We start from the raw sequence: 24,234 nt of genomic DNA on the forward strand, positions 1-24,234 counted from the left end.
TGAGGTTCTTTGATAAAATGAACAAGCTGATATTAAGACTGGTATTAAGGGTTTTTTTTTTTTTTTTTTAATTTATTTATTGCCTTTGTACTTTTTTTTTTTTTACCGGAAACCATAGATATCAGAACATAAATACAGTCATTCACCTTGAGACATACATAGGTATGCAGTTTTAATTGCACGTTATGCAATTAAGACTGCAAACCTATGTATATATATATGAAAACGTTATTTATTCCGCCGATTAAAGCAGAATATTTCTTTGCGCTAGAAATAAGACGGTGGTGTCTACGGCGGCCTTAATATTTACTCTAACTTTGTAATATACTAGTATAGTACTCAGATTAGATGGCTGCCCATTTCACGTGACTTTTGTTGCCTTCTACGAGAAGAGATAGAATAGTGATATTCTAGAGCACACGGCTCCTTCTATGTGTGAAGTAAATATAAGCATTCACATTTATTTGACCTTTTTTAGCTTCATGTGGAGGAGACGAAAATGCTCAACCTGGATGCGGTAATTACTGTGGAAACCGTTGCTCAGATTACGAAGGCGGACCAAAGATATGTCCTCTGATCTGCATCCTGAATTCGTGTGACTGTAGACCGGGCTATGTGTATGATGATCTAGTTAAAAAATGTGTTCTCCCGAAAGATTGCTCATGTAAGTACCATTTTCAAGACTTTAACAGACTTCAAAAAATAACGTCCCGCTAAAACTTTTTTAAAAACAACTGTTTTTATTGCTTAGGTTGTAGGTCGAGCTCACGGCCTACCTGGTGTTAAGTGGGTACCGGAACCCACAGACATCTACAAGGTAAATCCCGCCACCTACCTTGAGATATGAGTTCTAAGGTCTCTGTTTTTACAGTAAAACGGCTGCCCCACCCTTCAAACCGAAACGCATTACTGCTTCATGGCAGAAATAGGCAGTGTGGCGGTACCTACCCGTGCGGACTCACAAGACGTCCTACCACCAGTAAAAATACTAGTACTATATTATATTTGTACTACACGCCTTGAAACTTACCGCACGCACCTATTAAGTTGAAGGACTTCCTTTTCCTCATTCCTTCCTCGACTCCACTATCCACCTCCTTCAGATTTCATGCCTTCTTTTGATGCTCCAAGCAAAACAAAGTGTGCATCATGAAAATAAAACCAAAGAAAAAACAAAGCGGGCGGAATAAAACCGAAACACGATGCCGGTCTTTAAAACGAATACATTTTGTGAATATTGTTAATCAATCTCAAAATAAAACTCTCGCGATTGTGAAAATTTAAAGTGTGTCAAGGATCTTCGGAGTGAATTAACAAGTTTATCCATTTCTCGGACCCAACAACATGAAAAACATAACACCAACAAAAACCGCAATCAAATGAATGGCTTATAAAGGCAAACAGAACATAGAAACGTTAATATTATTATTTATTTATCTAAATGATAATACCTACACGACATATGCATAAACAATATAAAAAAAAAATTTGGTTCATTTTGTCACTAGAACTCTATAGGTAGTCCACAAAATTCCATCAGCTTTATTGGAGTGTTTTTCACAGCCCACCTGGTTTTAGGTGGTTACTGGAACCTATAGATATCACAATATATGTGTATAGTTATAGCATCACCCACCTTCACACATTGGACCTCATGTATTACGTGTATTGTATAGCGGTTGTCGCACCCTTAAAATCGGAACGCATGGCACATGACTTTGTCTGTTTGTATTCCTCTGCCCAGTTCTGCCGCGAAGTAATGCGTTTGGGCTTAAAAGATCTAGGGCTCTAAGGACTCTGCTAACTACAGCCAGGTGGGCTGTGTGAGCTCATTCACAAATCTACGCTATAAAACAAACATAGACAGGTTGGTGGTACCTTCCTGCGACAGCTAACATTATTCCTTTTACACCAAAATTTCAAGATTTGGTCTCCTGGATAGAATTTTTATATCGTTATTTCTGATGTTTTGAGCTATTAGACGGTAGCTAACGCAATATTAAAAATTCGACACATGAAAACTGTAAGCTGTACCATAGCGCAACCGAAAACAAATATCAAACTTTTTTAAATTTAGCCAAACCACTTTGTGGCGAAAACGAAGAATCTTCAGATTGTGCCAATCGCTATGATAGTCCAGATTGTTATGTGGATCCCAAGGATTGCATTCAAGGATGCATTTGCAAAGTAGGATATGTGAGAAATGATGAAGGAGTTTGTGTTCGAGATGATTGTGATGGTACGTACGTAATCTCTATGATTTTTATAATCCGTGACCATTTTATAACTATTCTAAAATTAGAAATATAAATTATCTATCTATTAGAATACTTTTAATTATTTAATAATTAATTAATAGATTTTATTAAAAAGAAAAGTTAAATTTTTTGGTACATTTAATAAGTGTATACCGTTGCTCGAAAACAATGGCAATGCCAATTAAGTATCTTTATCATTGTTTACTACTCGAAAGCTGTGGGATCACAGCTTAGAGTGAACTTCACTCAATTTCACTCTAAAGCCCAAAAAGAATTCTCAAAAAAATGCCTTAAAATGCACTGTTGATGAATGCAGTAGTGCATGGTCAAAGAAAAAGAAGGTCTGCTTTGGTGCAAAGCCAGAAAATATTACAACGTAATGGATTAACTACTTGGTCAAATAAATGAATAATAACATTTGTATTTAAATTCAAAGATTAATTTCATTTAATGTTCATTGGTACATTTTATTTATTAGACTCATGCAATGGGGATCCGAACGCCGTTGTTGGATGTGGAGTAAATTGTAACAGACATTGTTCTGATATCGGCAAAGAAAGTCAAGGTTGTATTGAGATTTGCTACGAAGACGGCTGCGATTGTAAAGACGGATATTATTACGATGATAACATTAATAAATGTGTTTTACCCGAAGACTGCAGTAAGTTTGGATAATTTATTGAGTACAATTGTATTTTTGTCGTCAATTTCGGAAAAAATCAATTTATACCGACTTTTTATTTAATGAAGTTTTTTTAAGTACTTTCATTACAAAACAACGGAATGAATATTTTTTTAAGAAGAAGCTGTGTGGTTACTGTGTTTGCATGTAAATATTTACCAAACGTTGACTTTCACAACAGTGGAGACTGGTCATATTTAGCATTGCTCACTGTACGCCAAAAACAAGCAAATCTAAATTGAAAAAAAGGAAAAAATTGCGAAAATACGATAATTACATAAAAGCGCAAATAGAAACATCGGCCATAAGATAACACGAAAAGAAAGAGGAGCTAATTACGATGGGAGGAAGAAATAAATTCAAAACTAAGGAAATTATAGATGTCCTATCTTATTAGTTTATAAAATAAATGAATTAGAAAGAAATGAAGTAGACCTCAATATTTAACCTCAACTATATACCTTACTATATAACTATAACTCAATATTTAATATTTACCACAATATTTATTAATATACATCAATATAATATGTATGAAATTGAAGTGTATTATTATTTATATACACATCTTTTAATAACGAATGTAAAGGGTTTATATTATTAGAAATTTGTGTAAGAAGTAAAGATTTATAAAATTAAATTTAGTCTTATAAATTTAAAGTGATCATATTCATTTGTTTTTATTTTGGCGAATCGTCTGGCGTTTAACACTGTCTTGGGATATTATGTCGATGTCAAAAAACAAACGGACTATTTTTTTTTCTATACTAATATTATAAAGAGGAAAGATTTGTTTGTTTGTTTGTTTCGAATAGGCTCCGAAACTACTGGACCGATTTGAAAAATTCTTTTTCCATTAGAAGCCGACATTGTCCCTGATGAACATAGGCTACTTTTTTTAATTTTTTTTTTTTTATATTTTTGGTTTCATGTGTGTTTTAATATTTCCGAAGCGAAGCGAGGGCGGGTCGCTAGTTTCTAATATTTTTCATGTTGATTTGATTTTTGAATGTCTATTAGCAAAAACATGTGGACGAAACGAAGTTTACTCCAATTGCACTCAAGCACAATGTGGACCTAAGAATTGTTCTCAACTTGGGTATCCAGTAGCATGTCCGATGATCCAGGCTAGTTCGTGTACCCAGGGCTGTTTGTGCAAAAAAGGATATTTGAGGGCTGAAAATGGCACTTGTATACCTGGAGAAAAATGCCGTAAGTTTATACGAGTAATATTTAAATACTATTAATTAATTTTCAATCCTTCGTTGGTCTGAGCTCCCTCGCAAAATAGAAAATTTCTAATCTAAATTGTATCATCTTCTAACAGTATATTATAAGTATAAGTATCATCATTCATTCATTCTCCCCACTGAACAATAAAAAGCTCTAAAAAAGCGGCTCTACATGATAATCCCTTATCGTGGCTGCCGATAACTGCATATCCGTTCCAAGCGATGTGACTATGCAAAGCCGCCCTTGCCCGAGACATGTCTTGTTGGATCTGTTAGTGCTTTAGGCTCTTCAAGCACCGGTCACCGAGTTTCTCGCCGGGTGTTCTCAGTGGGTCGCCATTCCGATCCGGTGGTAGATTGAGAAGCACTGCTCTTGCTAGGGCTAGTACTAGAAAATTCATTAAATTTGAGCCCGTGAGCTCATTTACCTGCAGAGGGGTTCTTACAGAATAATTTTAAACAAAAATTGTATTAAAAAAAAATATATATATATATAAATATAAATACCAAAACTAGGAAAATCAGCATACTCAAATTCCTCATATAAAAAAACAATGAATATCCATTAAATAAAATTTCTTTTTTGATACTTTTAAAACTATGCAACTGTAAACTAGCAATTTATGGAAGAAATAAAAGGCTTTTTTATTTTTTTATTTTGTCTATTATGGAGTTTTGTAACTGCGGACATCGGGTGGATGCATAAACCCGTCTATAAATTTCGACTAATAAGATAAACGCCAATTTACCGCGAGTTATCTTATTGAATCTTTTATTATGAATTTTCAAGCATCCTGCGGTGGAGACAACAACGCTCGTTCCGGCTGCGGCGTGAACTGTAACAAACGGTGTGGCGATATCGGAAAAGAGCCAGGAGCATGTATTGCAATTTGCTATGACAATGCTTGCGATTGCAAAGACGGATTTTACCTAAACGAGAATACAGGAAAATGCGTAAAACCAAACCAGTGCCGTGAGTATTTTCAGACGTCGATTGTAGTTTAAAAAATATACAATACTAATAAACTAGAAAAATAAGGATGAAAAATGTCGATTACTTGAAACTATTAACGCGCTTACATTGATGGTACTATGACAGAAACCTTCCATGGAGGCCCAACCACAAGTGCACGTTACGTACGTACGTATCCTATCTTACAAGACAAAAACCTTCCTGGAGTCGCAACTATTGGAATTTCCTTTTCCTTATTCCTTCCTCGACTGCCCTATTCAGGTCTTCCCTTGTTCATGCCATCTTTTGATGCTTCAAGTAAAACTAAGTTTGCATCAAGAAAATAAAACCAAATAAAAAACAAATCAAAAGCGGTATAAAACTGAAATAAAATGCCGGTTTTTAAAACGAAAATCTGTGAATATTGTTAATCAATCAGCATATAAAACTCTCGCGATTGTGAAAATTTAATAAGTATCAAAGATCTTTAGAGTGAGTTAACAAGCTTATCTTTTTATCAGCTCCAACAACATTAAACACTTATCAGAAACAAAAACCGCATTCAAATGAATGCTTTTAAAGGCAAAACATAAAAAATAGCATACCGTTTATATGCTATTTTTTATGTTTCTCTTATACTCGTTTAAATTTATCTAAGTAACTAGCAGACTCGACAGACGTTGTCCTGCAAAAATTCATTCAAGTCGATCCAGCCGTTTAGTTGTAGTATAGATAAATAACCTAGACACCGACTGCAGCGCCATTCTTCGGAATGACTTGTGAATCTAAATCATCCAGGGTGCCACCCAAACGCATGCAAAAAAAATCATTCAAATCGGTCCAGCCGTTTAGGAGTTCAGTGACAAACACACGCACAGGAGAAATATATTTATAAGGATTGATAAATGCACAATTAAAGTAAAAAAATGCTGGTTCATATTGTCAACAGAACTCTATAAGAAGTCCACAAAATTCCATCAGTTTTATTAGAGTGTTTTTCACAGACCACCTGGTTTTAAGTGGTAACTGGAACCTATAGATATCACAATATGTATATATGTCACCAAGAAACACGACTTCAAATTATCAAACATATTGTATAACGGCAGTCACACCCTTTAAAATAGGAACCCATGGCACATAACTTGGCCTATATCTATTCCCCGGCCGCGTAGTAATAATTCGTTTTAGTTTGAAGGATGGGGTACCCGTAATATTATAAAACTAAAACTCAGAACTCATGTCCCAACGTGAATGGCGGAATTTACGTTGTTGATGACTCTGGGCTCAGGTAATTACAACCAAGTGGACCGGAGCTCATTCACACGTTTACTCTATAAAAGAAACATAGGCAGGACAGTGGTATCTTCCCACGAGGGCTAACTTTATTCTTCAACATCAAAAGTTCAAGATTTGATCTCGGGGTTAGAATTTTTATACAGCTATTTCCTATGTTTCGAACTTATGGACGGTAGTTAATGCAATTTTAAAATTTCTATACATGAAAACTGTAAGCTGTACCATAGCGCATCCAAAAAACAAATATCAAACTTTTTTAATTTAGCAAAACCACTTTGTGGCAAAAACGAAGAATCTTCAGATTGCGCCAATTGCTATGATAGTCCAGATTGTTGTGTGGATCCCATGGATTGCATTCAAGGATGCATTTGCAAAGTAGGATATGTGAGGAACGATGAAGGAGTTTGTGTTCGAGATGATTGTGATGGTACGTACGTAATCTCTATGATTTTTATAAGCCGTGACCATTTTATAACTATTCTAAAATTAAATCACAAATAATGTTAATTATTATTCACATAAATAAATATTACATTAATTAATTTTTAAATACTTTTAATTATGTAATTCATAATTAATTGATTTTATTAAAAAGAAAAGTTACATTTTTTGATTTAATAGCATGCCATATAGTAAGTGTATATATACCGTTGCTCGAAGACAATGGCAATGCCAGTAAAGTATCCTTATCAAAAAATAAAAAAAATGGTGCAAAAATGGTGGTCAAAAAAAATGGTGCAGAGCCAAAAAATATTATAACATAATGGATTAACTATCTGGTCATATAAATGAATAATGCATTGGTTTTCAAATTGAACGATTAATTTCATTTACATTTTATTTATTAGACTCATGCAATGGGGATCCGAACGCTGTTGTTGGATGTGGAGTAAATTGTAACAGACATTGTTCTAATATCGGCAAAGAAATTCAAAGTTGTGCTGCTGTTTGCTACGAAGACGGCTGCGATTGTAAAGACGGATATTATTACGATGATAACATTAATAAATGTGTTTTACCCGAAGACTGCAGTAAGTTTGGATAATTTATTGAGTACAGTTGTATTTTTGTGGTCAATTTCGGAAACATTTGATTTATACCGACTGTTTATATAATGAAGTTTTTTTAAGTACTTTCATTACAAAACAATGGAATGAATATTTTTTTAAGAAGAACCAAACGTTGACTCTCACAACAGTGGAGACTGGTCATATTTAGCATTGCTCGCTGTACGCAGAAAACAAGCAAATCAAAATTGAAAAAAAAGGAAAAATAGAGAAAATACAATATCTATATAAAAGCGTAAATAGAAATGGACATCGGCCATAAGATAACACAAAAAGAAAGACGAGCAAATTACGATGAGGAAAAGAAATAAATTCAAAACTAAGGAAATTATAGATGTCCTATCTTATTAGTTTATAGCAGTCTTTCTCAAAGTGGACGATAGTGCCCCCTTGGGGGCGTTTGAAACCTATAGGGGGGGGCTTAAGGGGCCTAGAAAAAATGGAGGGCGTTGATGTGGGCTGGGTGGGCGATGTATGATTTGTATTTACATTTACTTTATATAGTATTTTAAATTTCACTAAAATTAAAAACCACAAAAACACATTAAAACACCCCATTAAAACACAATAACGAATAATTAGTTTATATTTCTATCCAGTATGATGTTATAAAAACTTATAGTTAAAAAATTAGAGCAAGTTTACCTTAATTTCATTGCACCAGAAATTAATTTAAACATTAGGAAAAAAACTACCATGCAGACTTTTAATATATTATACATACGTAAACCAACATAAACAGAAGTTTTCTTTACTTTCTTTCTACTTTACTTCTTACCTAAAAGAGAAATCATTTGCAAGTTACCAAACGCGGCGACTTACGACTGTTTTTGAGTAAAATCGAACCTGATATCAGACAAACTTATTAAATATCATCAAATTCATCCATCTCATTAGATTAGTATAAAAACGAAAACTGATTACATATTTATATTGTTTATTTTAATTTGATTAAAATGTATTATTAATTAATATTAATAATACATTTTAATCAAATTAAACCCAACTTTATAATTAAAGTTGGGTTTTATTTGCTCTCACTGGTAAAAAGTTCTAGTTTAGAATGTAAGTTTAAACATCAGAACCGACTAATATAACTAAATTAATTACAGTAATGAAATTGTGGTTTTTAAGTTTTAGGGGTGTATAAAAAATGGGAGAGCTGAAAAATAATTGATTTTCAAAGGTGGCCGTAAAAGAAATAGGTTTGATAATCACTGGTTTATACAATAAATGAATTAGAAAGAAATGAAGTAGACCTCAATATTTAACCTCAACTATATACCTAACTATATAACTATAACTCAATATTTAATATTTACCTCAATATTTAATAGTGTACATAAATATAATATGTATGAAACTGAAGTGTATTATTATTTATATACACATCTGTTAATAACGAATGTATAGGATTTATATTACTAGAAATTTGTGTAAGAAGTAAAGATTTATAAAAATGAATTTACACTTTTAAAATTTTAAGTGATCATCTACATCTTCTAATACTACTTACTACATCTTCTGTTACTAGACTGACTAATTGTAAAACTAATAACTATAAATTTTCAGTATTGTATTTGTCGGAAATTTATTTCTGTTTTATTTTCTGTAAAAGACAAAAAACGCAAATTCACAAATTTATTGGTTACCGATTTTTTATTGTAGAAACGTGATAAATATTACTTCATTTTTCTCTATACCCCTTGTTTCTCGCTACACCCAGAAATACTAACAACGCAATACTAGAAATAAAAAAAAATATTAATCTAATCACGTTCACAACTTATGTCACGAAACAAAACTAAAGATATAATGTTTTTTTTCTTAGCTTCTACTTGTGGAAAAGATGAAGTCTACAATGATTGTATACAAGGGTACTGCCAACCGAAGAATTGTTCGGAAATAGGGAAACCAGTGGCTTGCCCAAGAATAGATCCCAAAAAGTGCATCAAAGGGTGCTTGTGTAAAGAAAACTACGTCAGAGCTGAAAATGGAACGTGTATACCAAAAACCGATTGTCGTGAGTACTTACAGTTATTAGTAAATATTTCATAATTTAGTTAGAACTGTTGATCCTCAATGTTTTTCTATTCTCTATTCCTCTTGTATGTATGTTAGTATGACTGGTCTCCATTTAGACAGGCTTCGGATAGTACAGTTTTACTTTTTTTTTGAAGTCAATTTCTATGTTATTGTCGGACATAGTAAGCCAACGTCGTAACGTAGATTAAATAATACGTCAAGACTTTATGATTCAGCTGTCTAATTTTTATGATATTTTCAAACTAAAGAGTCAATTCATAGCTTAGCAATTACAGCTGACACGCATGGAAACCAATATCCAAATTAAATTGTATATCCCAAAGTGAGTATTTTATGGTTTCTATGGAGTTTTGTGACTGCGAACATCGGGTGGATGCATAAACCCGTCTATAAATTTCGACTAATAAGATAAACGCCAATTTACCGCGACTTGTCTTATTGAATATCTTATTTTAAATTATCAAGCATCCTGTGGTGGAGACAACAACGCTCGTTCCGGCTGCGGCGTGAACTGTAACAAACGGTGTAGCGATATCGGAAAAGAACCAGGAGGATGCAGTGCAATTTGCTATGACAATGCTTGCGATTGCAAAGACGGATTTTACCTAAACGAGAATACAGGAAAATGCGTAAAACCAAACCAGTGTCGTGAGTATTTTGAGACGTAGATTGTAGTTTAGAAAATATACAATACTAGTAAACTAGAAAAAAAAGGATGAAAAATATCAATTACCTACTTGAAACTATTAACGCGCTTACATTGATGGTACTATGACAGAAACCTTCCATGGAGCCCCAACCACAAGTGCACGTTACGTACGTACGTATCCTATTTTAGAAGACAAAAACCTTCCTGGAGTCCCAACTATTGGAATTTCCTTTTCCTTATTCCTTCCTCGACTGCCCTATTCAGGTCTTCCCCTATTCATGCTATCTTTTGATGCTTCAAGTAAAATTAAGTTTGCATCAAGAAAATAAAACCAAAGAAAAAACTAAACAAAAGCGGTATAAAACTGAAATAAAAAGCCTTAATTAAATTTCATTGTTTGTTTTTTAGCTTCAATATGCGGTCCCGATGAAGTGTATTCCGATTGTACAAACGGCGGTTGTAATGCGAAAAACTGTACACAATTAGGCAGACCCGTACCTTGCGTTAAGATTAATCCTAAGAATTGCAAGAAAGGTTGCATTTGTAAAGAGGGATACTTACGCGCCGAAAACGGTTTATGTGTTCCTGAACAATCTTGTCCTCGTGCGTATATGTTGTTGCTTATCGCTCATTCATCATCATCATCATCATCAGTCCACAGTCGTCCACTGCTGGACATAAGCCTGTCCCAAATTACACCACTGAGCCCGGTTTTCGACTCTCCTCATCCACCTCTCTTACCATCCACCAAACCACCAATCGATTATTCATCTTAAAAGTATTAGTTAGTTAAATAAATAAGGGCCACTTTTTCAACATTTCTGTCCTACAAAAATCTGGTGGTAAGACTTATGAAGATCCTGTCAGCAGCCTGGTTTACTGGTTTACTGGTGGTAGGACCTCTTGTGGTGAGTCCACACGGGTAGGTACCACCGCCCCGCCTATTTCTGCCGTGAAGCAGTAATGCGTTTCGGTTTGAAGGGTGGGGCAGCCGTTGTAACTACATTGAGACCTTAGAACTTATGTCTCAAGGTGTGTGGCGTATTTACGTTGTAGATGTCTATGGGTTCCAGTAACCGCTTAACATCAGGTGGGCTGTGAGCTCGTCCACACATATAAGCATTAAAAAAAAGCCTTTCAATATTTACCGCAACACATTTATTTAGGTTTGTAGAGTGGGACAGCTTGTTTTAAACAATAAAACTAGTAACTAATTCTACGTAATGTTTTGTGATCAGCGTTAATTTTAAAATTGTGGAGTCTATCGTATTCTGGGCGAGCGATTACTGAAGTCCTTAACACTTAGACTGCTAACTCAGTGGTATGTCCATTGCACTAAAAAGCACATACATATGAGCGCTTGTTTCCACATTTTTTCAAATCACTAACGAAACATAAACTATATTTGGTATACCAAAAGTTATTTTTCTAATATTTTATCAATTAACTAACACGATTGCTCGGGTTATATTACTTTATTTTCCGCTTGTATTTTCACTGATTCTATTTTACTATTTCAGAGTCTTGTAACAAGCCGAACGAAGTTTATGAGCGGTGTACCTTCGACTGCCCTCCACAGACGTGCGACAGTCTCGACAAAGCGTATGCGTGTCCATTGCAGAATAACCAAACTTGCTTAGGAAAATGTAAATGCAAACCCGGCTACTACAGAAATTTAATCGGAGAATGTATTTCCGAAGAAGATTGCCGTACGTATTAAGTTACTTGCTTAGACTTAATCTGGCTAAGTTATTCGATAAACATGTTTATTACAGGAAGATGTCCCGGAAAACATGAATATTATTCTTGTGGCGGAGCATGCGACAACATTTGTGACAAACTAAGCGAAGAGAACCAGACAAGTTGTTCGATAATTAATATAAAATGTAATGAAATGTGTTACTGCGAGGAAGGCTATGCACGGAATAAAAACAATATTTGTGTACCTTTTGATCAATGCAATGGTGAGTATCCAAAATCACAGAAATTAATATATAAATTCCAAAGTATGTCCATTAATTTTCGGTTTGTCTGTTTGTCTTTCAAAATACAGTTATACTACAATATGCAGTTATACTACAGCATGAGCAATAAATACATGGTAGAGCAGATTTTGTCTAGAGATATATTAGGGGTCAAAGTATGAAACTGCCCATTTGTACTGAAAAATTGAAATTCGTTTTTATTTTTATTTAACATATTTATTAAATCAAAATATTTACTATTATTATCTATACATTGCTGCCATCTAATAGGAAGGTCATTTATGCCTTTACGATAGAACTCTGGTGATCTAGATTTTACAAACTATGTGAAAGAATTTTGTGCTGCCTCCTGGGAAGAAAACTTTTTATCAAGTAGAAAATTGTCTAAATCACAAAAAAAATTTAGTCTGTTGGAGTAAGGTCTGGCAAATATGGAGGGTGACGAATGGTTTCTAATTGTAATTCCTGTGAGTCGGAGCTGTTTAACTGCAAGTTTTACTATCATTGTTCGGAGTTAGGCACAGTAGATGCCGTTATTGCTTGACCAGATCGGAGAACGCTATAGTGAGTAACACTATGCTGAGACCACCAAACAGTTACCATTGCCATTTTATTGGTAAGCTTTGTTTTAGGACACTGTTGCGGCGTTTGACCTGGGGTCAGCAGTTTGCATATTTAACTTACGGTTATCTTAAAGAATCCACTTTTAATCACATGTCACAATTCGATCCAACATTCCTTCATTTCTGTATTGATTAACAAGGCAACACAAGTTTCAACACGTGTGTCTTTCTGCAGATCAGTCAAATCATGAGGCACCCATTTTTCATATTTTTATTTTATTAATTTGAAGCAAACGAGTCAATATTGTTGGTAAGGTAACGTTAAACAATGCCGCTAATTTCCGGAGAGTTTGGCTCGGATCGGCTTCCACCGTCTCTTTAAATTCATTGTTATTTACATGTGTGAGCGGTCTTCCACGTGGTTCATTCTTCAAATCAAAATTTCCATCACGAAAGCGTTTAAGCCAAAATCACCCGGTGCGTTATTTAGCAACCCCTGTCCAAATGCAACACTAATATTGCGAGCTGTTTCTGCAGCGTTAGTTCCGCGTCGAAACTCGTATTCAAAAATCACTCGAATTTTTGAAGTATCCATCTTTCTTGCCTAAGCTGAATAAAAAAACAACTGAAATTGAATGTTGCACATTTAAAAGAAGAACGAACCATTTGAAAAAGTTTCACTCAAAAATCTTAAGCCACGAAGGTTCTATGTCAATTCGAAGTACCTATTACAATAGCACGGCAATTTCATACTTTAACCCCTATGGCATTTTTTTTTATTCTGGGAAAAGGTATCGTGCCATCATTAATTATTATTGAATATATCAAGGAACGTAACATTATACATTCCTGTATGATATTTATTCGTAGTTTGGCCTTAGGTTTGATCATCGTTACTCTCCTATTAGAAACAAGTGTAAACTCTGTAACTGCTTACAATGACCCTTTTTTTAGCAAGATTCCTACGCCGTGTGACATTTTTGTTGAGTTTTTGCCGAACAGTAAAGATCCCTTCCTTTCGCAGTCACATGGTTGCTGCTCGGCGGCCCTTTCTTATCGCTAACACTCATTACATTTACTTAATAAATGTGGTCTGTGTCTTTAATAAAATATGGCAGCGTACTCTCCTGTTTTAACTTTGTTACAATTTGAAGTCGTCGTGGCCTTCTTCTACATCTTCTAATACTTCTTTCTACATATTCTGTTACTAGACTGACTAATTTTAAAACAAATAACTATAAATTTTCAGTATTGTTTTTGTCGGAAATTTATTTCTGTTTTATTTTCTGTAAAAGACAAAAAACGCAAATTCACAAATTTATTGGTAACCGATTTTTTATTGTAGAAACGTGATAAATATTACTTCATTTTTCTCTCTTTACCTTGTTTCTCGCTACACTCAGAAATACTAACAACGCAATACTAGAAATAACAAAAATATTAATCTAATCACGTTCACAATTTATGTCACGAAACAAAACTAAAGATATAATGTTTTTTTTTCTTAGCTCCTACTTGTAGAAAAGATGAAGTCTACAATGATTGTATACAAGGGTACTGCCAACCTAAGAATTGTTCACAAATAGGGAAACCCGTTGCTTGCCCAAGAATAGATCCCAAGAAATGCATCAAAGGGTGCTTGTGTAAAGAAAACTACGTCAGAGCTGATAATGGAACGTGTATACCAAAAACCGACTGTCGTGAGTACTTACAGTTATTAGTAAATATTTCATAATTTAGTTAGAACTGTTCATCCTCACTTTTTTTCTATTCTCTTATACCTCTTGTATGTATGTTAGTATGACTGGTCTCCATTTAGACAGGCTTCAGATAGTACAGTCTTACTTTTTTTTTAAGCCAATTTCTATGTTATTGTCGGACATGGTTAGCCAACGTCGTATCGTAGATTTAATAATACGTCAAGACTTTATGACTCAGCTGTCTAATTTTTATGATATTTTCAAACTAAAGAGTCAATTCATAGCTTAGTAATTACAGCTGACACGCATGGATACCAAAATCCAAATTAAATCTTATATCTCAAAGTGGGTATTTTATGGTTTCTATGGAGTTTTGTGACTGCGGACATCGGGTGGATGCATAAACCCGTCTATAAATTTCGACTAATAAGATAAACGCCGATTTACCGCGACTTGTCTTATTGAATCTCCTATTATGAATTATCAAGCATCCTGCGGTGGAGACAACAACGCTCGTTCCGGCTGCGGCGTGAACTGTAACAAACGGTGTAGCGATATCGGAAAAGAGCCAGGAGCATGTATTGCAATTTGCTATGACAATGCTTGCGATTGCAAAGACGGATTTTACCTAAACGAGAATACAGGAAAATGCGTAAAACCAAACCAGTGCCGTGAGTATTTTGAGACGTAGATTGTAGTTCAGAAAACATACAATAAACTAGAAAAAAAAAGGATAAAAAATATCGATTACTTGAAACTATTAACGCATTGATGGTACTATGACAAAAACCTTCCTGAAGTCCCAACTATTGGAATTTCCTTTTCCTTATTCCTTCCTCGACTGCTTTATTCAGATCTTCCTCTATGCATGCCATCTTTTGATGCTTCAAGTAAAACTAAGTTTGCATCAAGAAAATAAAACCAAAGAAAAACAAACCAAAAGCGGTATAAAACTGAAATAAAATGCCGGTTTTTAAAACGAAAATTTGCGAATATTGTTAATCAATCTGCATATAAAACTCTCGCGAGTGTGAAAATTTAATAAGTATCAAAGATCTTTAGAGTGTGTTAAGTTTATCTTTTTATCAGTTCCAACAACATTAAATACTTATCACAAACAAAAACCGCATTCAAATGAATGCTTTTAAAGGCAAAACATATTCTTTCTCTTATACTCGTTTAAATTTATCTAAGTAACTAGCAGACTCGACAGACGTTGTCCTGCAAAAATTAATTCAAGTCGATCCAGCCGTTTAGTTGTAGTATAGATAAATAGCCTAGATACCGACTGCAGCGCCATTCTTCGGAATGACTTGTGAATCTAAATCATCCAGGGTGCCACCCAAACGCATGCAAAAAAAATCATTCAAATCGGTCCAGCCGTTTAGAAGTTCAGTGACAAACACACGCACAGGAGAAATATATTTATAAGGATTGATATATGCACAATTAATGTAAAAAAATGCTGGTTCATATTGTCAACAGAACTCTATAAGTAGTCCACAAAATTTCATCAGCTTTATTGGAGTGTTTTTCACAGACCACCTGGTTTTAAGTGGTAACTGGAACCTATAGATATCACAATATGTATATATGTCACCAAGAAACACGACTTCAAATTATCAAACGTATTGTATAGCGGCTGTCACACCCTTTAAAATAGGAACGCAAGGCACATGACTTGGCCTATATCTATTCCCCGGCCGTGTAGTAATAATTCGTTTTGGTTTGAAGGATGGGGCCCCGTAGTATTATAAAACTAAAACTCAGCACTCATGTCCCAACGTGAGTGGCGGAATTTACGTTGTTTGACTCTGGGCTCAGGTAATTACAACCAAGTGGACCGGAGCTCATGCACACGTTTACTCTATAAAAGAAACATAGGCAAGATAGTGGTACCTTCCCGCGAGGGCTAACTTTATTCCTTTACGTAAAAAATTCAAGATTTCGTCTCGGGGTTAGAATTTTTATATATTTATTTCCTATGTTTCGAAGTTATCGAACTTATGGACGGTAGTTAACGCAATTTTAAAATTTCTACACATGAAAACTGTAAGCTGTAGCATAGCGCATCCAAAAAACAAATAACAAACTTTTTTAATTTAGCAAAACAACTTTGTGGCGAAAACGAAGAATCTTCAGATTGCGCCAATTGCTATGATAGTCCAGATTGTTGTGTGGATCCTATGGATTGCATTCAAGGATGCATTTGCAAAGTAGGATATGTGAGGAACGATGAAGGAGTTTGTGTTCGAGATGATTGTGATGGTACGTACGTAATCTCTATGATTTTTATAAGCCGTGACCATTTTATAACTCTTCTAAAATTAAATCACAAATAATGTTACTTGTTATTCACATAAATAAATATTAAATTGATTAATTATTAAATACTTTTAATTATGTAATTCATAATTAATTGATTTTATTAAAAAGAAAAGTTACATTTTTTGATTTAATAGCATGCCATATAGTAAGTGTATACCGTTGCTCGAAGACAATGGCAATGCCAGTAAAGTAGCCTTATAAAAAAAAAAAAATGGTGTAAAAATGGTGGCCAAAAAAAAATGGTGCAAAGCCAAAAAATATGATAACATAATGGATTAACTATCTGGTCATATAAATGAATAATGCATTGGTTTTCAAATTGAACGATTAATTTCATTTACGTTTTATTTGTTAGACTCATGCAATGGGGATCCGAACGCTGTTGTTGGATGTGGAGTAAATTGTAACAGACATTGTTCTAATATCGGCAAAGAAAGTCAAAGTTGTACTGCTGTTTGCTACGATGACGGCTGCGATTGTAAAGACGGATATTATTACGATGATAACATTAATAAATGTGTTTTACCCGAAGACTGCAGTAAGTTTGGATAATTTATTTATTGAGTACAATTGTATTTTTGTGGTCAATTTCGGAAAAATTTCGTTTATACCGACTATTTATGTAATGAAGTTTTTTTAAGTACTTTCATTACAAAACAATGGAATGAATATTTTTTTAAGAAGAAGCTGTGTGGTTAGTGTTTTTGCATGTAAATATTTACCAAAACTTTGACTCTCACAACAGTGGAGACTGGTCATATTTAGCATTGTTCGCTGTACGCAGAAAACAAGCAAATCAAAATAGAAAAAAAAGGAAGAATAGAGAAAATACAATATCTATATAAAAGCGTAAATAGAAATGGACATCGGCCATAAGATAACACGAAAAGAAAGACGAGCAAATTACGATGAGGAAAAGAAATAAATTCAAAACTAAGGAAATTATAGATGTCCTATCTTATTAGTTTATAGCAGTCTTTCTCAAAGTGGACGATAGTGCCCCCTTGGGGGCGTTTGAAACCTATAGGGGGGGGGGGGGGCGTTAAGGGGCCCAGAAAAAATGGAGGGCGTTGATGTGGGCTAGGGGGGCGATGTATGATTTGTATTTACATTTACTTTATATAGTATTTTAAATTTCAAAATCAAAATTAAAACCCACAAAAACACATTAAAACACCCCATTAAAACACAATAACGAATAATTAGTTTATATTTCTATCCAGTATGATGTTATAAAAACTTATAGTTAAAAACTTAGAGCAATTTTACCTTAATTACATTGCACCAGAAATTATTTTAAACATAAGGAAAAAAACTACCATGCAGAGTTTTAATATATTATACATACGTAAACCAACATAAACAGAAGTTCTCTTTACTTTTTTTCTACTTTACTTTCTACATAAAAGAGAAATCATTTGCTAACTACCAAACGCGGCGACTTACGACTGTTTTTGAGTAAAATCGAACCTGACATCAACAAACTTATTAAATATCATCAAATTCATCCATCTAATTAGATTAGTATAAAAACGAAAACTGATTACATATTTATATTGTTTATTTTAATTTGATTAAAATGTATTATTAATATTATAAAGTTGGGTTTTATTTGCTCTCACTGGTAAAAATTTCTAGTTTAGAATGTAAGTTTAAACATCAGAACCGACTAATATAACTAAATTAATTAAAGTAATGAAATTGTGCTTTTTAAGTTTTAGGGGTGTATAAAAAATGGGGGAGCTGAAAAATAATAGATTTTCAAAGGTGGCCGTAAAAGAAATAGGTTTGATAATCACTGGTTTATACAATAAATGAATTAGAAAGAAATGAAGTAGACCTCAATATTTAACCTCAACTATATATCTAACTATATAACTATAACTCAATATTTAATATTTACCTCAATATTTAATAGTGTACATAAATATAATATGTATGAAACTGAAGTGTATTATTATTTTTATATACACATCTGTTAATAACGAATGTATAGGATTTATATTACTAGAAATTTGTGTAAGAAGTAAAGATGTATAAAAATGAATTTACACTTTTAAAAATTTAAGTGATCATCTACATCTTCTAATACTTCTATATCTTCTGTTCTATTTTCTACTTCTACATATTGTGTTACTAGACTGACTACATAATTTTAAAACGAATAACTATAAATTTTCAGTATTGTATTTGTCGGAAATTTATTTCTGTATTATTTTCTGTAAAAGACAAAAAACGCAAATTCACAAATTTATTGGTTACCGATTTTTTATTGTAGAAACGTGATAAATATTACTTCATTTTTCTCTATACACCTTGTTTCTCGCTACACCCAGAAATACTAACAACGCAATACTAGAAATAAAAAAATATTAATCTAATCACGTTCACAATTTATGTCACGAAACAAAACTAAAGATATAATGTTTTTTTCCTTAGCTCCTACTTGTGGAAAAGATGAAGTCTACAATGATTGTATACAAGGGTACTGCCAACCGAAGAATTGTTCGGAAATAGGGAAACCCGTTGCTTGCCCAAGAATAGATCCCAAGAATTGCATCAAAGGGTGCTTGTGTAAAGAAAACTACGTCAGAGCTGATAATGGAACGTGTATACCAAAAACCGATTGTCGTGAGTGCTTACAGTTATTAGTAAATATTTCATAATTTAGTTAGAACTGTTCATCCTCACTGTTTTTCTATACCCTATTTCTCTTGTATGTATGTTAGTATGACAGGTCTACATTTAGACAGGCTTCAGATAGTACAGTTTTACTTTTTTTTGAAGCCAATTTCTATGTTATTGTCGGACATGGTTAGCCAACGTCGTATCGTAGATTAAATAATACGTCAAGACTTTATGACTCAGCTGTCTAATTTTTATGATATTTTCAAACTAAAGAGTCAATTCATAGCTTAGTAATTACAGCTGACACGCATGGATACCAAAATCCAAATTAAATCTTATATCTCAAAGTGGGTATTTTATGGTTTCTATGGAGTTTTGTGACTGCGGACATCGGGTGGATGCATAAACCCGTCTATAAATTTCGACTAATAAGATAAACGCCGATTTACCGCGACTTGTCTTATTGAATCTCCTATTATGAATTATCAAGCATCCTGCGGTGGAGACAACAACGCTCGTTCCGGCTGCGGCGTGAACTGTAACAAACGGTGTGGCGATATCGGAAAAGAGCCAGGAGCATGTATTTTAATTTGCTATGACAATGCTTGCGATTGCAAAGACGGATTTTACTTAAACGAGAATACAGGAAAATGCGTAAAACCAAACAAGTGCCGTGAGTATTTTCGATGTGGATTATAGTTTAGAAAATATACAATACTAGTAAACTAGAAAAAAAACTTTAAAACTATTGACGCGCTTACATTTATAGTACTATGAACAAAACCTTCCATGGAGACCCAACCACAAGTGTACGTTACGTACGTACGTACGTAAGTTTCATCACAATTGGATCAACGGTTCGGGAATGCATAGAGGACAAACATTCATATTTATTTTAATACTAGCTGACCCGGCAGACTTCGTTGTGCCTCAATCGAGGAAAAACAAAATTGTTATTTTTATTTAATTGCGAGCATTTTCATATTTATCTACCTTTTAAACCTTCTCTGGACCTATACAAATAATTTAATACCAAAATTAGCCAAATCGGACCAGCCGTTATTGAGTTTTAGCGAGACTAACGAACGAAGTTAAAAAAGTCGCACTAAGCACTGAGTTAGCTTACACGCGATCGAGAAGTTAAAAAATTCGCACTAAGCACACTGCATATTAAGGCACTGCTGGGCTATAAAACTTCAACACTAAAATTTTAGCACCATCATGCGGAAGAAATGAAGTATACAATAGCTGCGTCCAAGGACAATGTCGACCAAAGAGCTGCTCTCAGCTTGGAAAGCCGCTGTCTTGTCCTAGAATTGATCCTAAATACTGTAAAGGAGGCTGTCTCTGCGAAGACGGTTATGTAAAAGCTAAGAATGGTACTTGCATACCAGAGAAAGAATGTCGTAAGTAAATACATAAAGTAAATACGCTTGGCTTAAAATATGAAAGTGAATTTGAAATGTCATTCAGCTTAAGACATAAAACCGCAATATCATCTGAATAATGACTAATGACTCTTACGGGTCTTACGAAACCTCACGGGTCAGTACCACCGCCCTGCCTATTTCTGCGGTGAAGCAGTAATGCGTTTCGGTTTGAAGAGTCAGACGGCCGGTGTACCGTAAAAACTGAGATTTAGAACTCATGTCTCAGGATGGATGGCGGCTTTTACGCCATTGATGTCTATAGGATCCGGTGACCACTGTGTGGGACAAGGTGGGCCAAGATCATCCATAGTGGCAATTAAAAAAGTTGTTTCGCCTCTGAATTAAGACGACATTGCCAAGTCGTGTGGACAAACTGCCATAGCACTAGAACAATTTGAGTTATGAAGAGACATGAATGCGAATGATAGGGATGTTTTAATTGATTAAGGATCTTTGATATCGTCTGTGTACAGCTGGACAGACTTGTCATCTAATATTTAATGATGGTAAAGCTTATTGTGAGCTCGAAAGGAGCTATTTATCATCCTGTCTATTTCGGTCATGATTCAGTTATATGTTCCAGATAAAGGGAAGGAATTGGTTGGACAGCAGTTATATAATAAAATTGAGACTTCAACAATATCAGATGGGTGCGGTAATTACTTACAGTACACGTCGAGCTCGTCTAGCTAGTAGTGTAAAAATATAAGTTCGTCTTCATCAAATTTAGAAATGGTTTGGAACTAATCGGAGATATTTTATCAAACGTATTTTCTCTTTCTGACTGTAAATTGAATCATAATTATTCAACTTAAAATAGAATTTTATAACATAGCATTTAATAAAAGAGCAGTTATTTTCATAAATAAAAAGCCTTACTTTTAAATTACAGCATCATGTGGCGGTGATCCGAATGCCGAAGCTGGTTGTGGGATAAATTGTAACAGGCGTTGTTCAGATGTTGGCAAGGACCCTGAAGTCTGCGAGGAAGATATATGTGCTATAAACGGTTGTGATTGTAAACAAGGATATTATTATGATTCGACTTCATCGAAATGTGTTCTACCAGATCGATGTCGTGAGTGAAATAAACTGTTATTAGTTTTTTATTTATTTATTTTTTATTGCTTAGATGGGTGGACGAGCTCACAGCCCACCTGGTGTTAAGTTGTTACTGGAGCCCATAGACATCTACAACGTAAATGCGCCACCCACCTTAGAGATATAAGTTCTAGTCTCCAGTATAGTTACAACGGCTGCCCCACCCTTCAAACCGACACGCATTAGTGCTTCACCGCGCAGAAATAGGCAGGGCGGTGGTACCCACCCGCGCGGACTCACAAGAGGTCCTGCCGCCAGTTAATAACAAGGTGGTGATAACATGTGTAATTGGGTCTTATTGTGAGATACAGTACGGGTAGATAAAACTATCCTAACTTTTTCTAGAGCGAACCAGTCAAGCGTCCCAGTAAGAAGAGTTGGACAGCCACAAAAAACTTAGTTTCGACCTTATGTCGTGTACCGTCTCCCATAACAACCGTGGAAGGCAGTGGTTCATTTATCTAGTTTAAACAATGTTCTTCTCTAGTATTCTTCTTCTTCTAGTATAAAAAAAAAGTGTAGTCAGGGATAATACCTTTCCAAGGTAATTTAATTTCGATCGAATCGATTCGACACTATGATATTTTCGACACATGTATTTATTATTCATCCAAAGTTCCTTTTAGAGTTGATCAATGATACTCGTACAAAAATAGCAAGAATAAAATCTTACGAGACTGGATCCCCATGATACATTGATGTGTTGAATTTAAATTATAATATCATTGACGTAGTCATCAGTGCAGATACATCCACTACTGGACAACGGCCTCTCCAAAGGTTGGCCAAGGTTGGTCCTAGGCTGACCACCGGATTATCAGGTCCTTTACCAGGTTATCGGTCCAACTTTTGGACAATATGTCCAACTGGAAAATAGTACACTAAAAAATTATAAGCAATAACTATTTTTTCAATTATTCAATCGATTTTAGATTACATTGAATAAACGTGTATTTTGTTTGCAGCTACTACCAATTCATCGGGAAATGTCGACCAATCCTTGGAAAAACTCCGCAGAGGAAACATGGCATTAGTTGGCCAGTTTCTTTGGGTAATATTACTTAATTTAATAAAAACTGTATTGTATGTAATGAAGCGGACTTGATAGTCAGGGAAGGAATCATAAACGTTACTACTGAAAAAATCATTTCTGGAAGTTAGTCAAATTAGTTTAGCTAGTCACTCACGGTACCAAAGCACTGGTCCCGAAATTGAGCATAGAGTAAAGTTCATTCACATTTTCTGAAACTATTATGTTAATCTACAGTGCATTTACACAAATATTTTTTAATGTCCTCAATGACAAACAGTGATTGGGGCCCATTGGGGGCATTGCTGATGGCACGAGTGACCATGACCACTGATAGAAAATCAGACTAGTTTTGAAAGAAAGAAAAAAAAACAGATAAAATCTCGCTTAAACCAAATAATATTTCTTTATTTAAATTCTTTAATTTTGCAGGCATTCTAAAAAGCTATTTATTTAAAATATTAATATCTACTATACTCTCATCTATTGTAATTTTTATTACATTTGAAACATATTGAAAAGGTAAAAAATGTTGGTATATTCTCTTTAATATTCATATGTTTTTCTTTTAGGAATTATACAAAATGGATCCAGGACAAAGTTTCGTTACATCACCCGTATCTGTACTCATTCCTTACGGTCAACTAGCGCTATACGCCGTTGGAGAAACTTTAGATCAACTATTAAAGTTTATAAACCTCGACAATAAGGATCAGGTACAAAGTACATTTCATATTGTTCAAAACATTTTGCATTAAAATTATTTGTTGTTCTACGAAGCTGATTAGTAGTTTTTACGGACGTCTTCTAAGTCAAGGGCCCTAATGCGTGAATATCTTCACAATTTTTGTTGCAATTATTGAATATGTAGGTATTATTAGATAATGCACACCCTAGTATGAGCTCGTAAAGGCAGGTACTATCATTCTCAATCAACAGTTTGTGGCATCGGCAGAAGAACTTCCGCAAAATGGGAATACGATGACTCGATTACTTTTAATATATAATTAATACCGAGAACTTGAAGCCTAATAATAATAACGTAATTTATCAATACCAAATATTTTTTTCGCAGATCAAGAAAGCTTTCCCCGCTTTGCTTAAGAATTATCGGTCTCAAACCTCAGTTCTTTTGACGGTGGCAGTTAAATGCTACAGCAACATAAATTATCCTTTTACGGACCAGTTTAAGAACGACGCTGTAACTTATTTTGACTCAGAAGGAGAAAATATTGATTTTAAATATGCGAAAGAAGCTGCAGACACAATAAACGGATGGGTAAT

The 24,234-nt window shown here is 34.3% G+C and overlaps 1 protein-coding gene across 50 annotated transcripts in view; it reads left to right on the forward strand.

Annotated features, from left to right (window-relative positions):
- LOC114252100 (zonadhesin) overlaps positions 1-24,234 on the forward strand; it is a 160,670-nt gene that overhangs the window by 82,483 nt on the left and 53,953 nt on the right. For 26 of the 50 annotated variants that reach the window (XM_089736897.1, XM_089736912.1, XM_089736911.1 and 23 more), the window contains 15 exons: positions 479-664; positions 2,078-2,239; positions 2,737-2,919; positions 3,961-4,152; positions 4,963-5,145; positions 6,689-6,850; positions 7,272-7,454; positions 9,322-9,513; positions 10,002-10,184; positions 10,594-10,788; positions 11,706-11,894; positions 11,961-12,149; positions 14,242-14,433; positions 14,922-15,104; positions 16,540-16,701. In XM_089736897.1, coding sequence (XP_089593023.1) covers positions 479-664; positions 2,078-2,239; positions 2,737-2,919; positions 3,961-4,152; positions 4,963-5,145; positions 6,689-6,850; positions 7,272-7,454; positions 9,322-9,513; positions 10,002-10,184; positions 10,594-10,788; positions 11,706-11,894; positions 11,961-12,149; positions 14,242-14,433; positions 14,922-15,104; positions 16,540-16,701 — 2,736 coding nt within the window. Of the gene's footprint in view, positions 1-478; positions 665-2,077; positions 2,240-2,736; positions 2,920-3,960; positions 4,153-4,962; positions 5,146-6,688; positions 6,851-7,271; positions 7,455-9,321; positions 9,514-10,001; positions 10,185-10,593; positions 10,789-11,705; positions 11,895-11,960; positions 12,150-14,241; positions 14,434-14,921; positions 15,105-16,539; positions 16,702-17,116; positions 17,300-19,200; positions 19,393-19,879; positions 20,063-20,603; positions 20,796-21,711; positions 21,898-22,885; positions 22,972-23,522; positions 23,667-24,025; positions 24,230-24,234 lie in introns of all 50 variants that reach the window. The other 24 variants (XM_089736915.1, XM_089736923.1, XM_089736928.1 and 21 more) reach the window with 24 other exon arrangements.

This window comes from Bombyx mandarina, chromosome 22, assembly GCF_030267445.1.
Source record: "Bombyx mandarina strain Sakado chromosome 22, ASM3026744v2".
In the NCBI taxonomy this organism is placed as follows: Eukaryota; Metazoa; Arthropoda; class Insecta; order Lepidoptera; family Bombycidae; genus Bombyx; species Bombyx mandarina.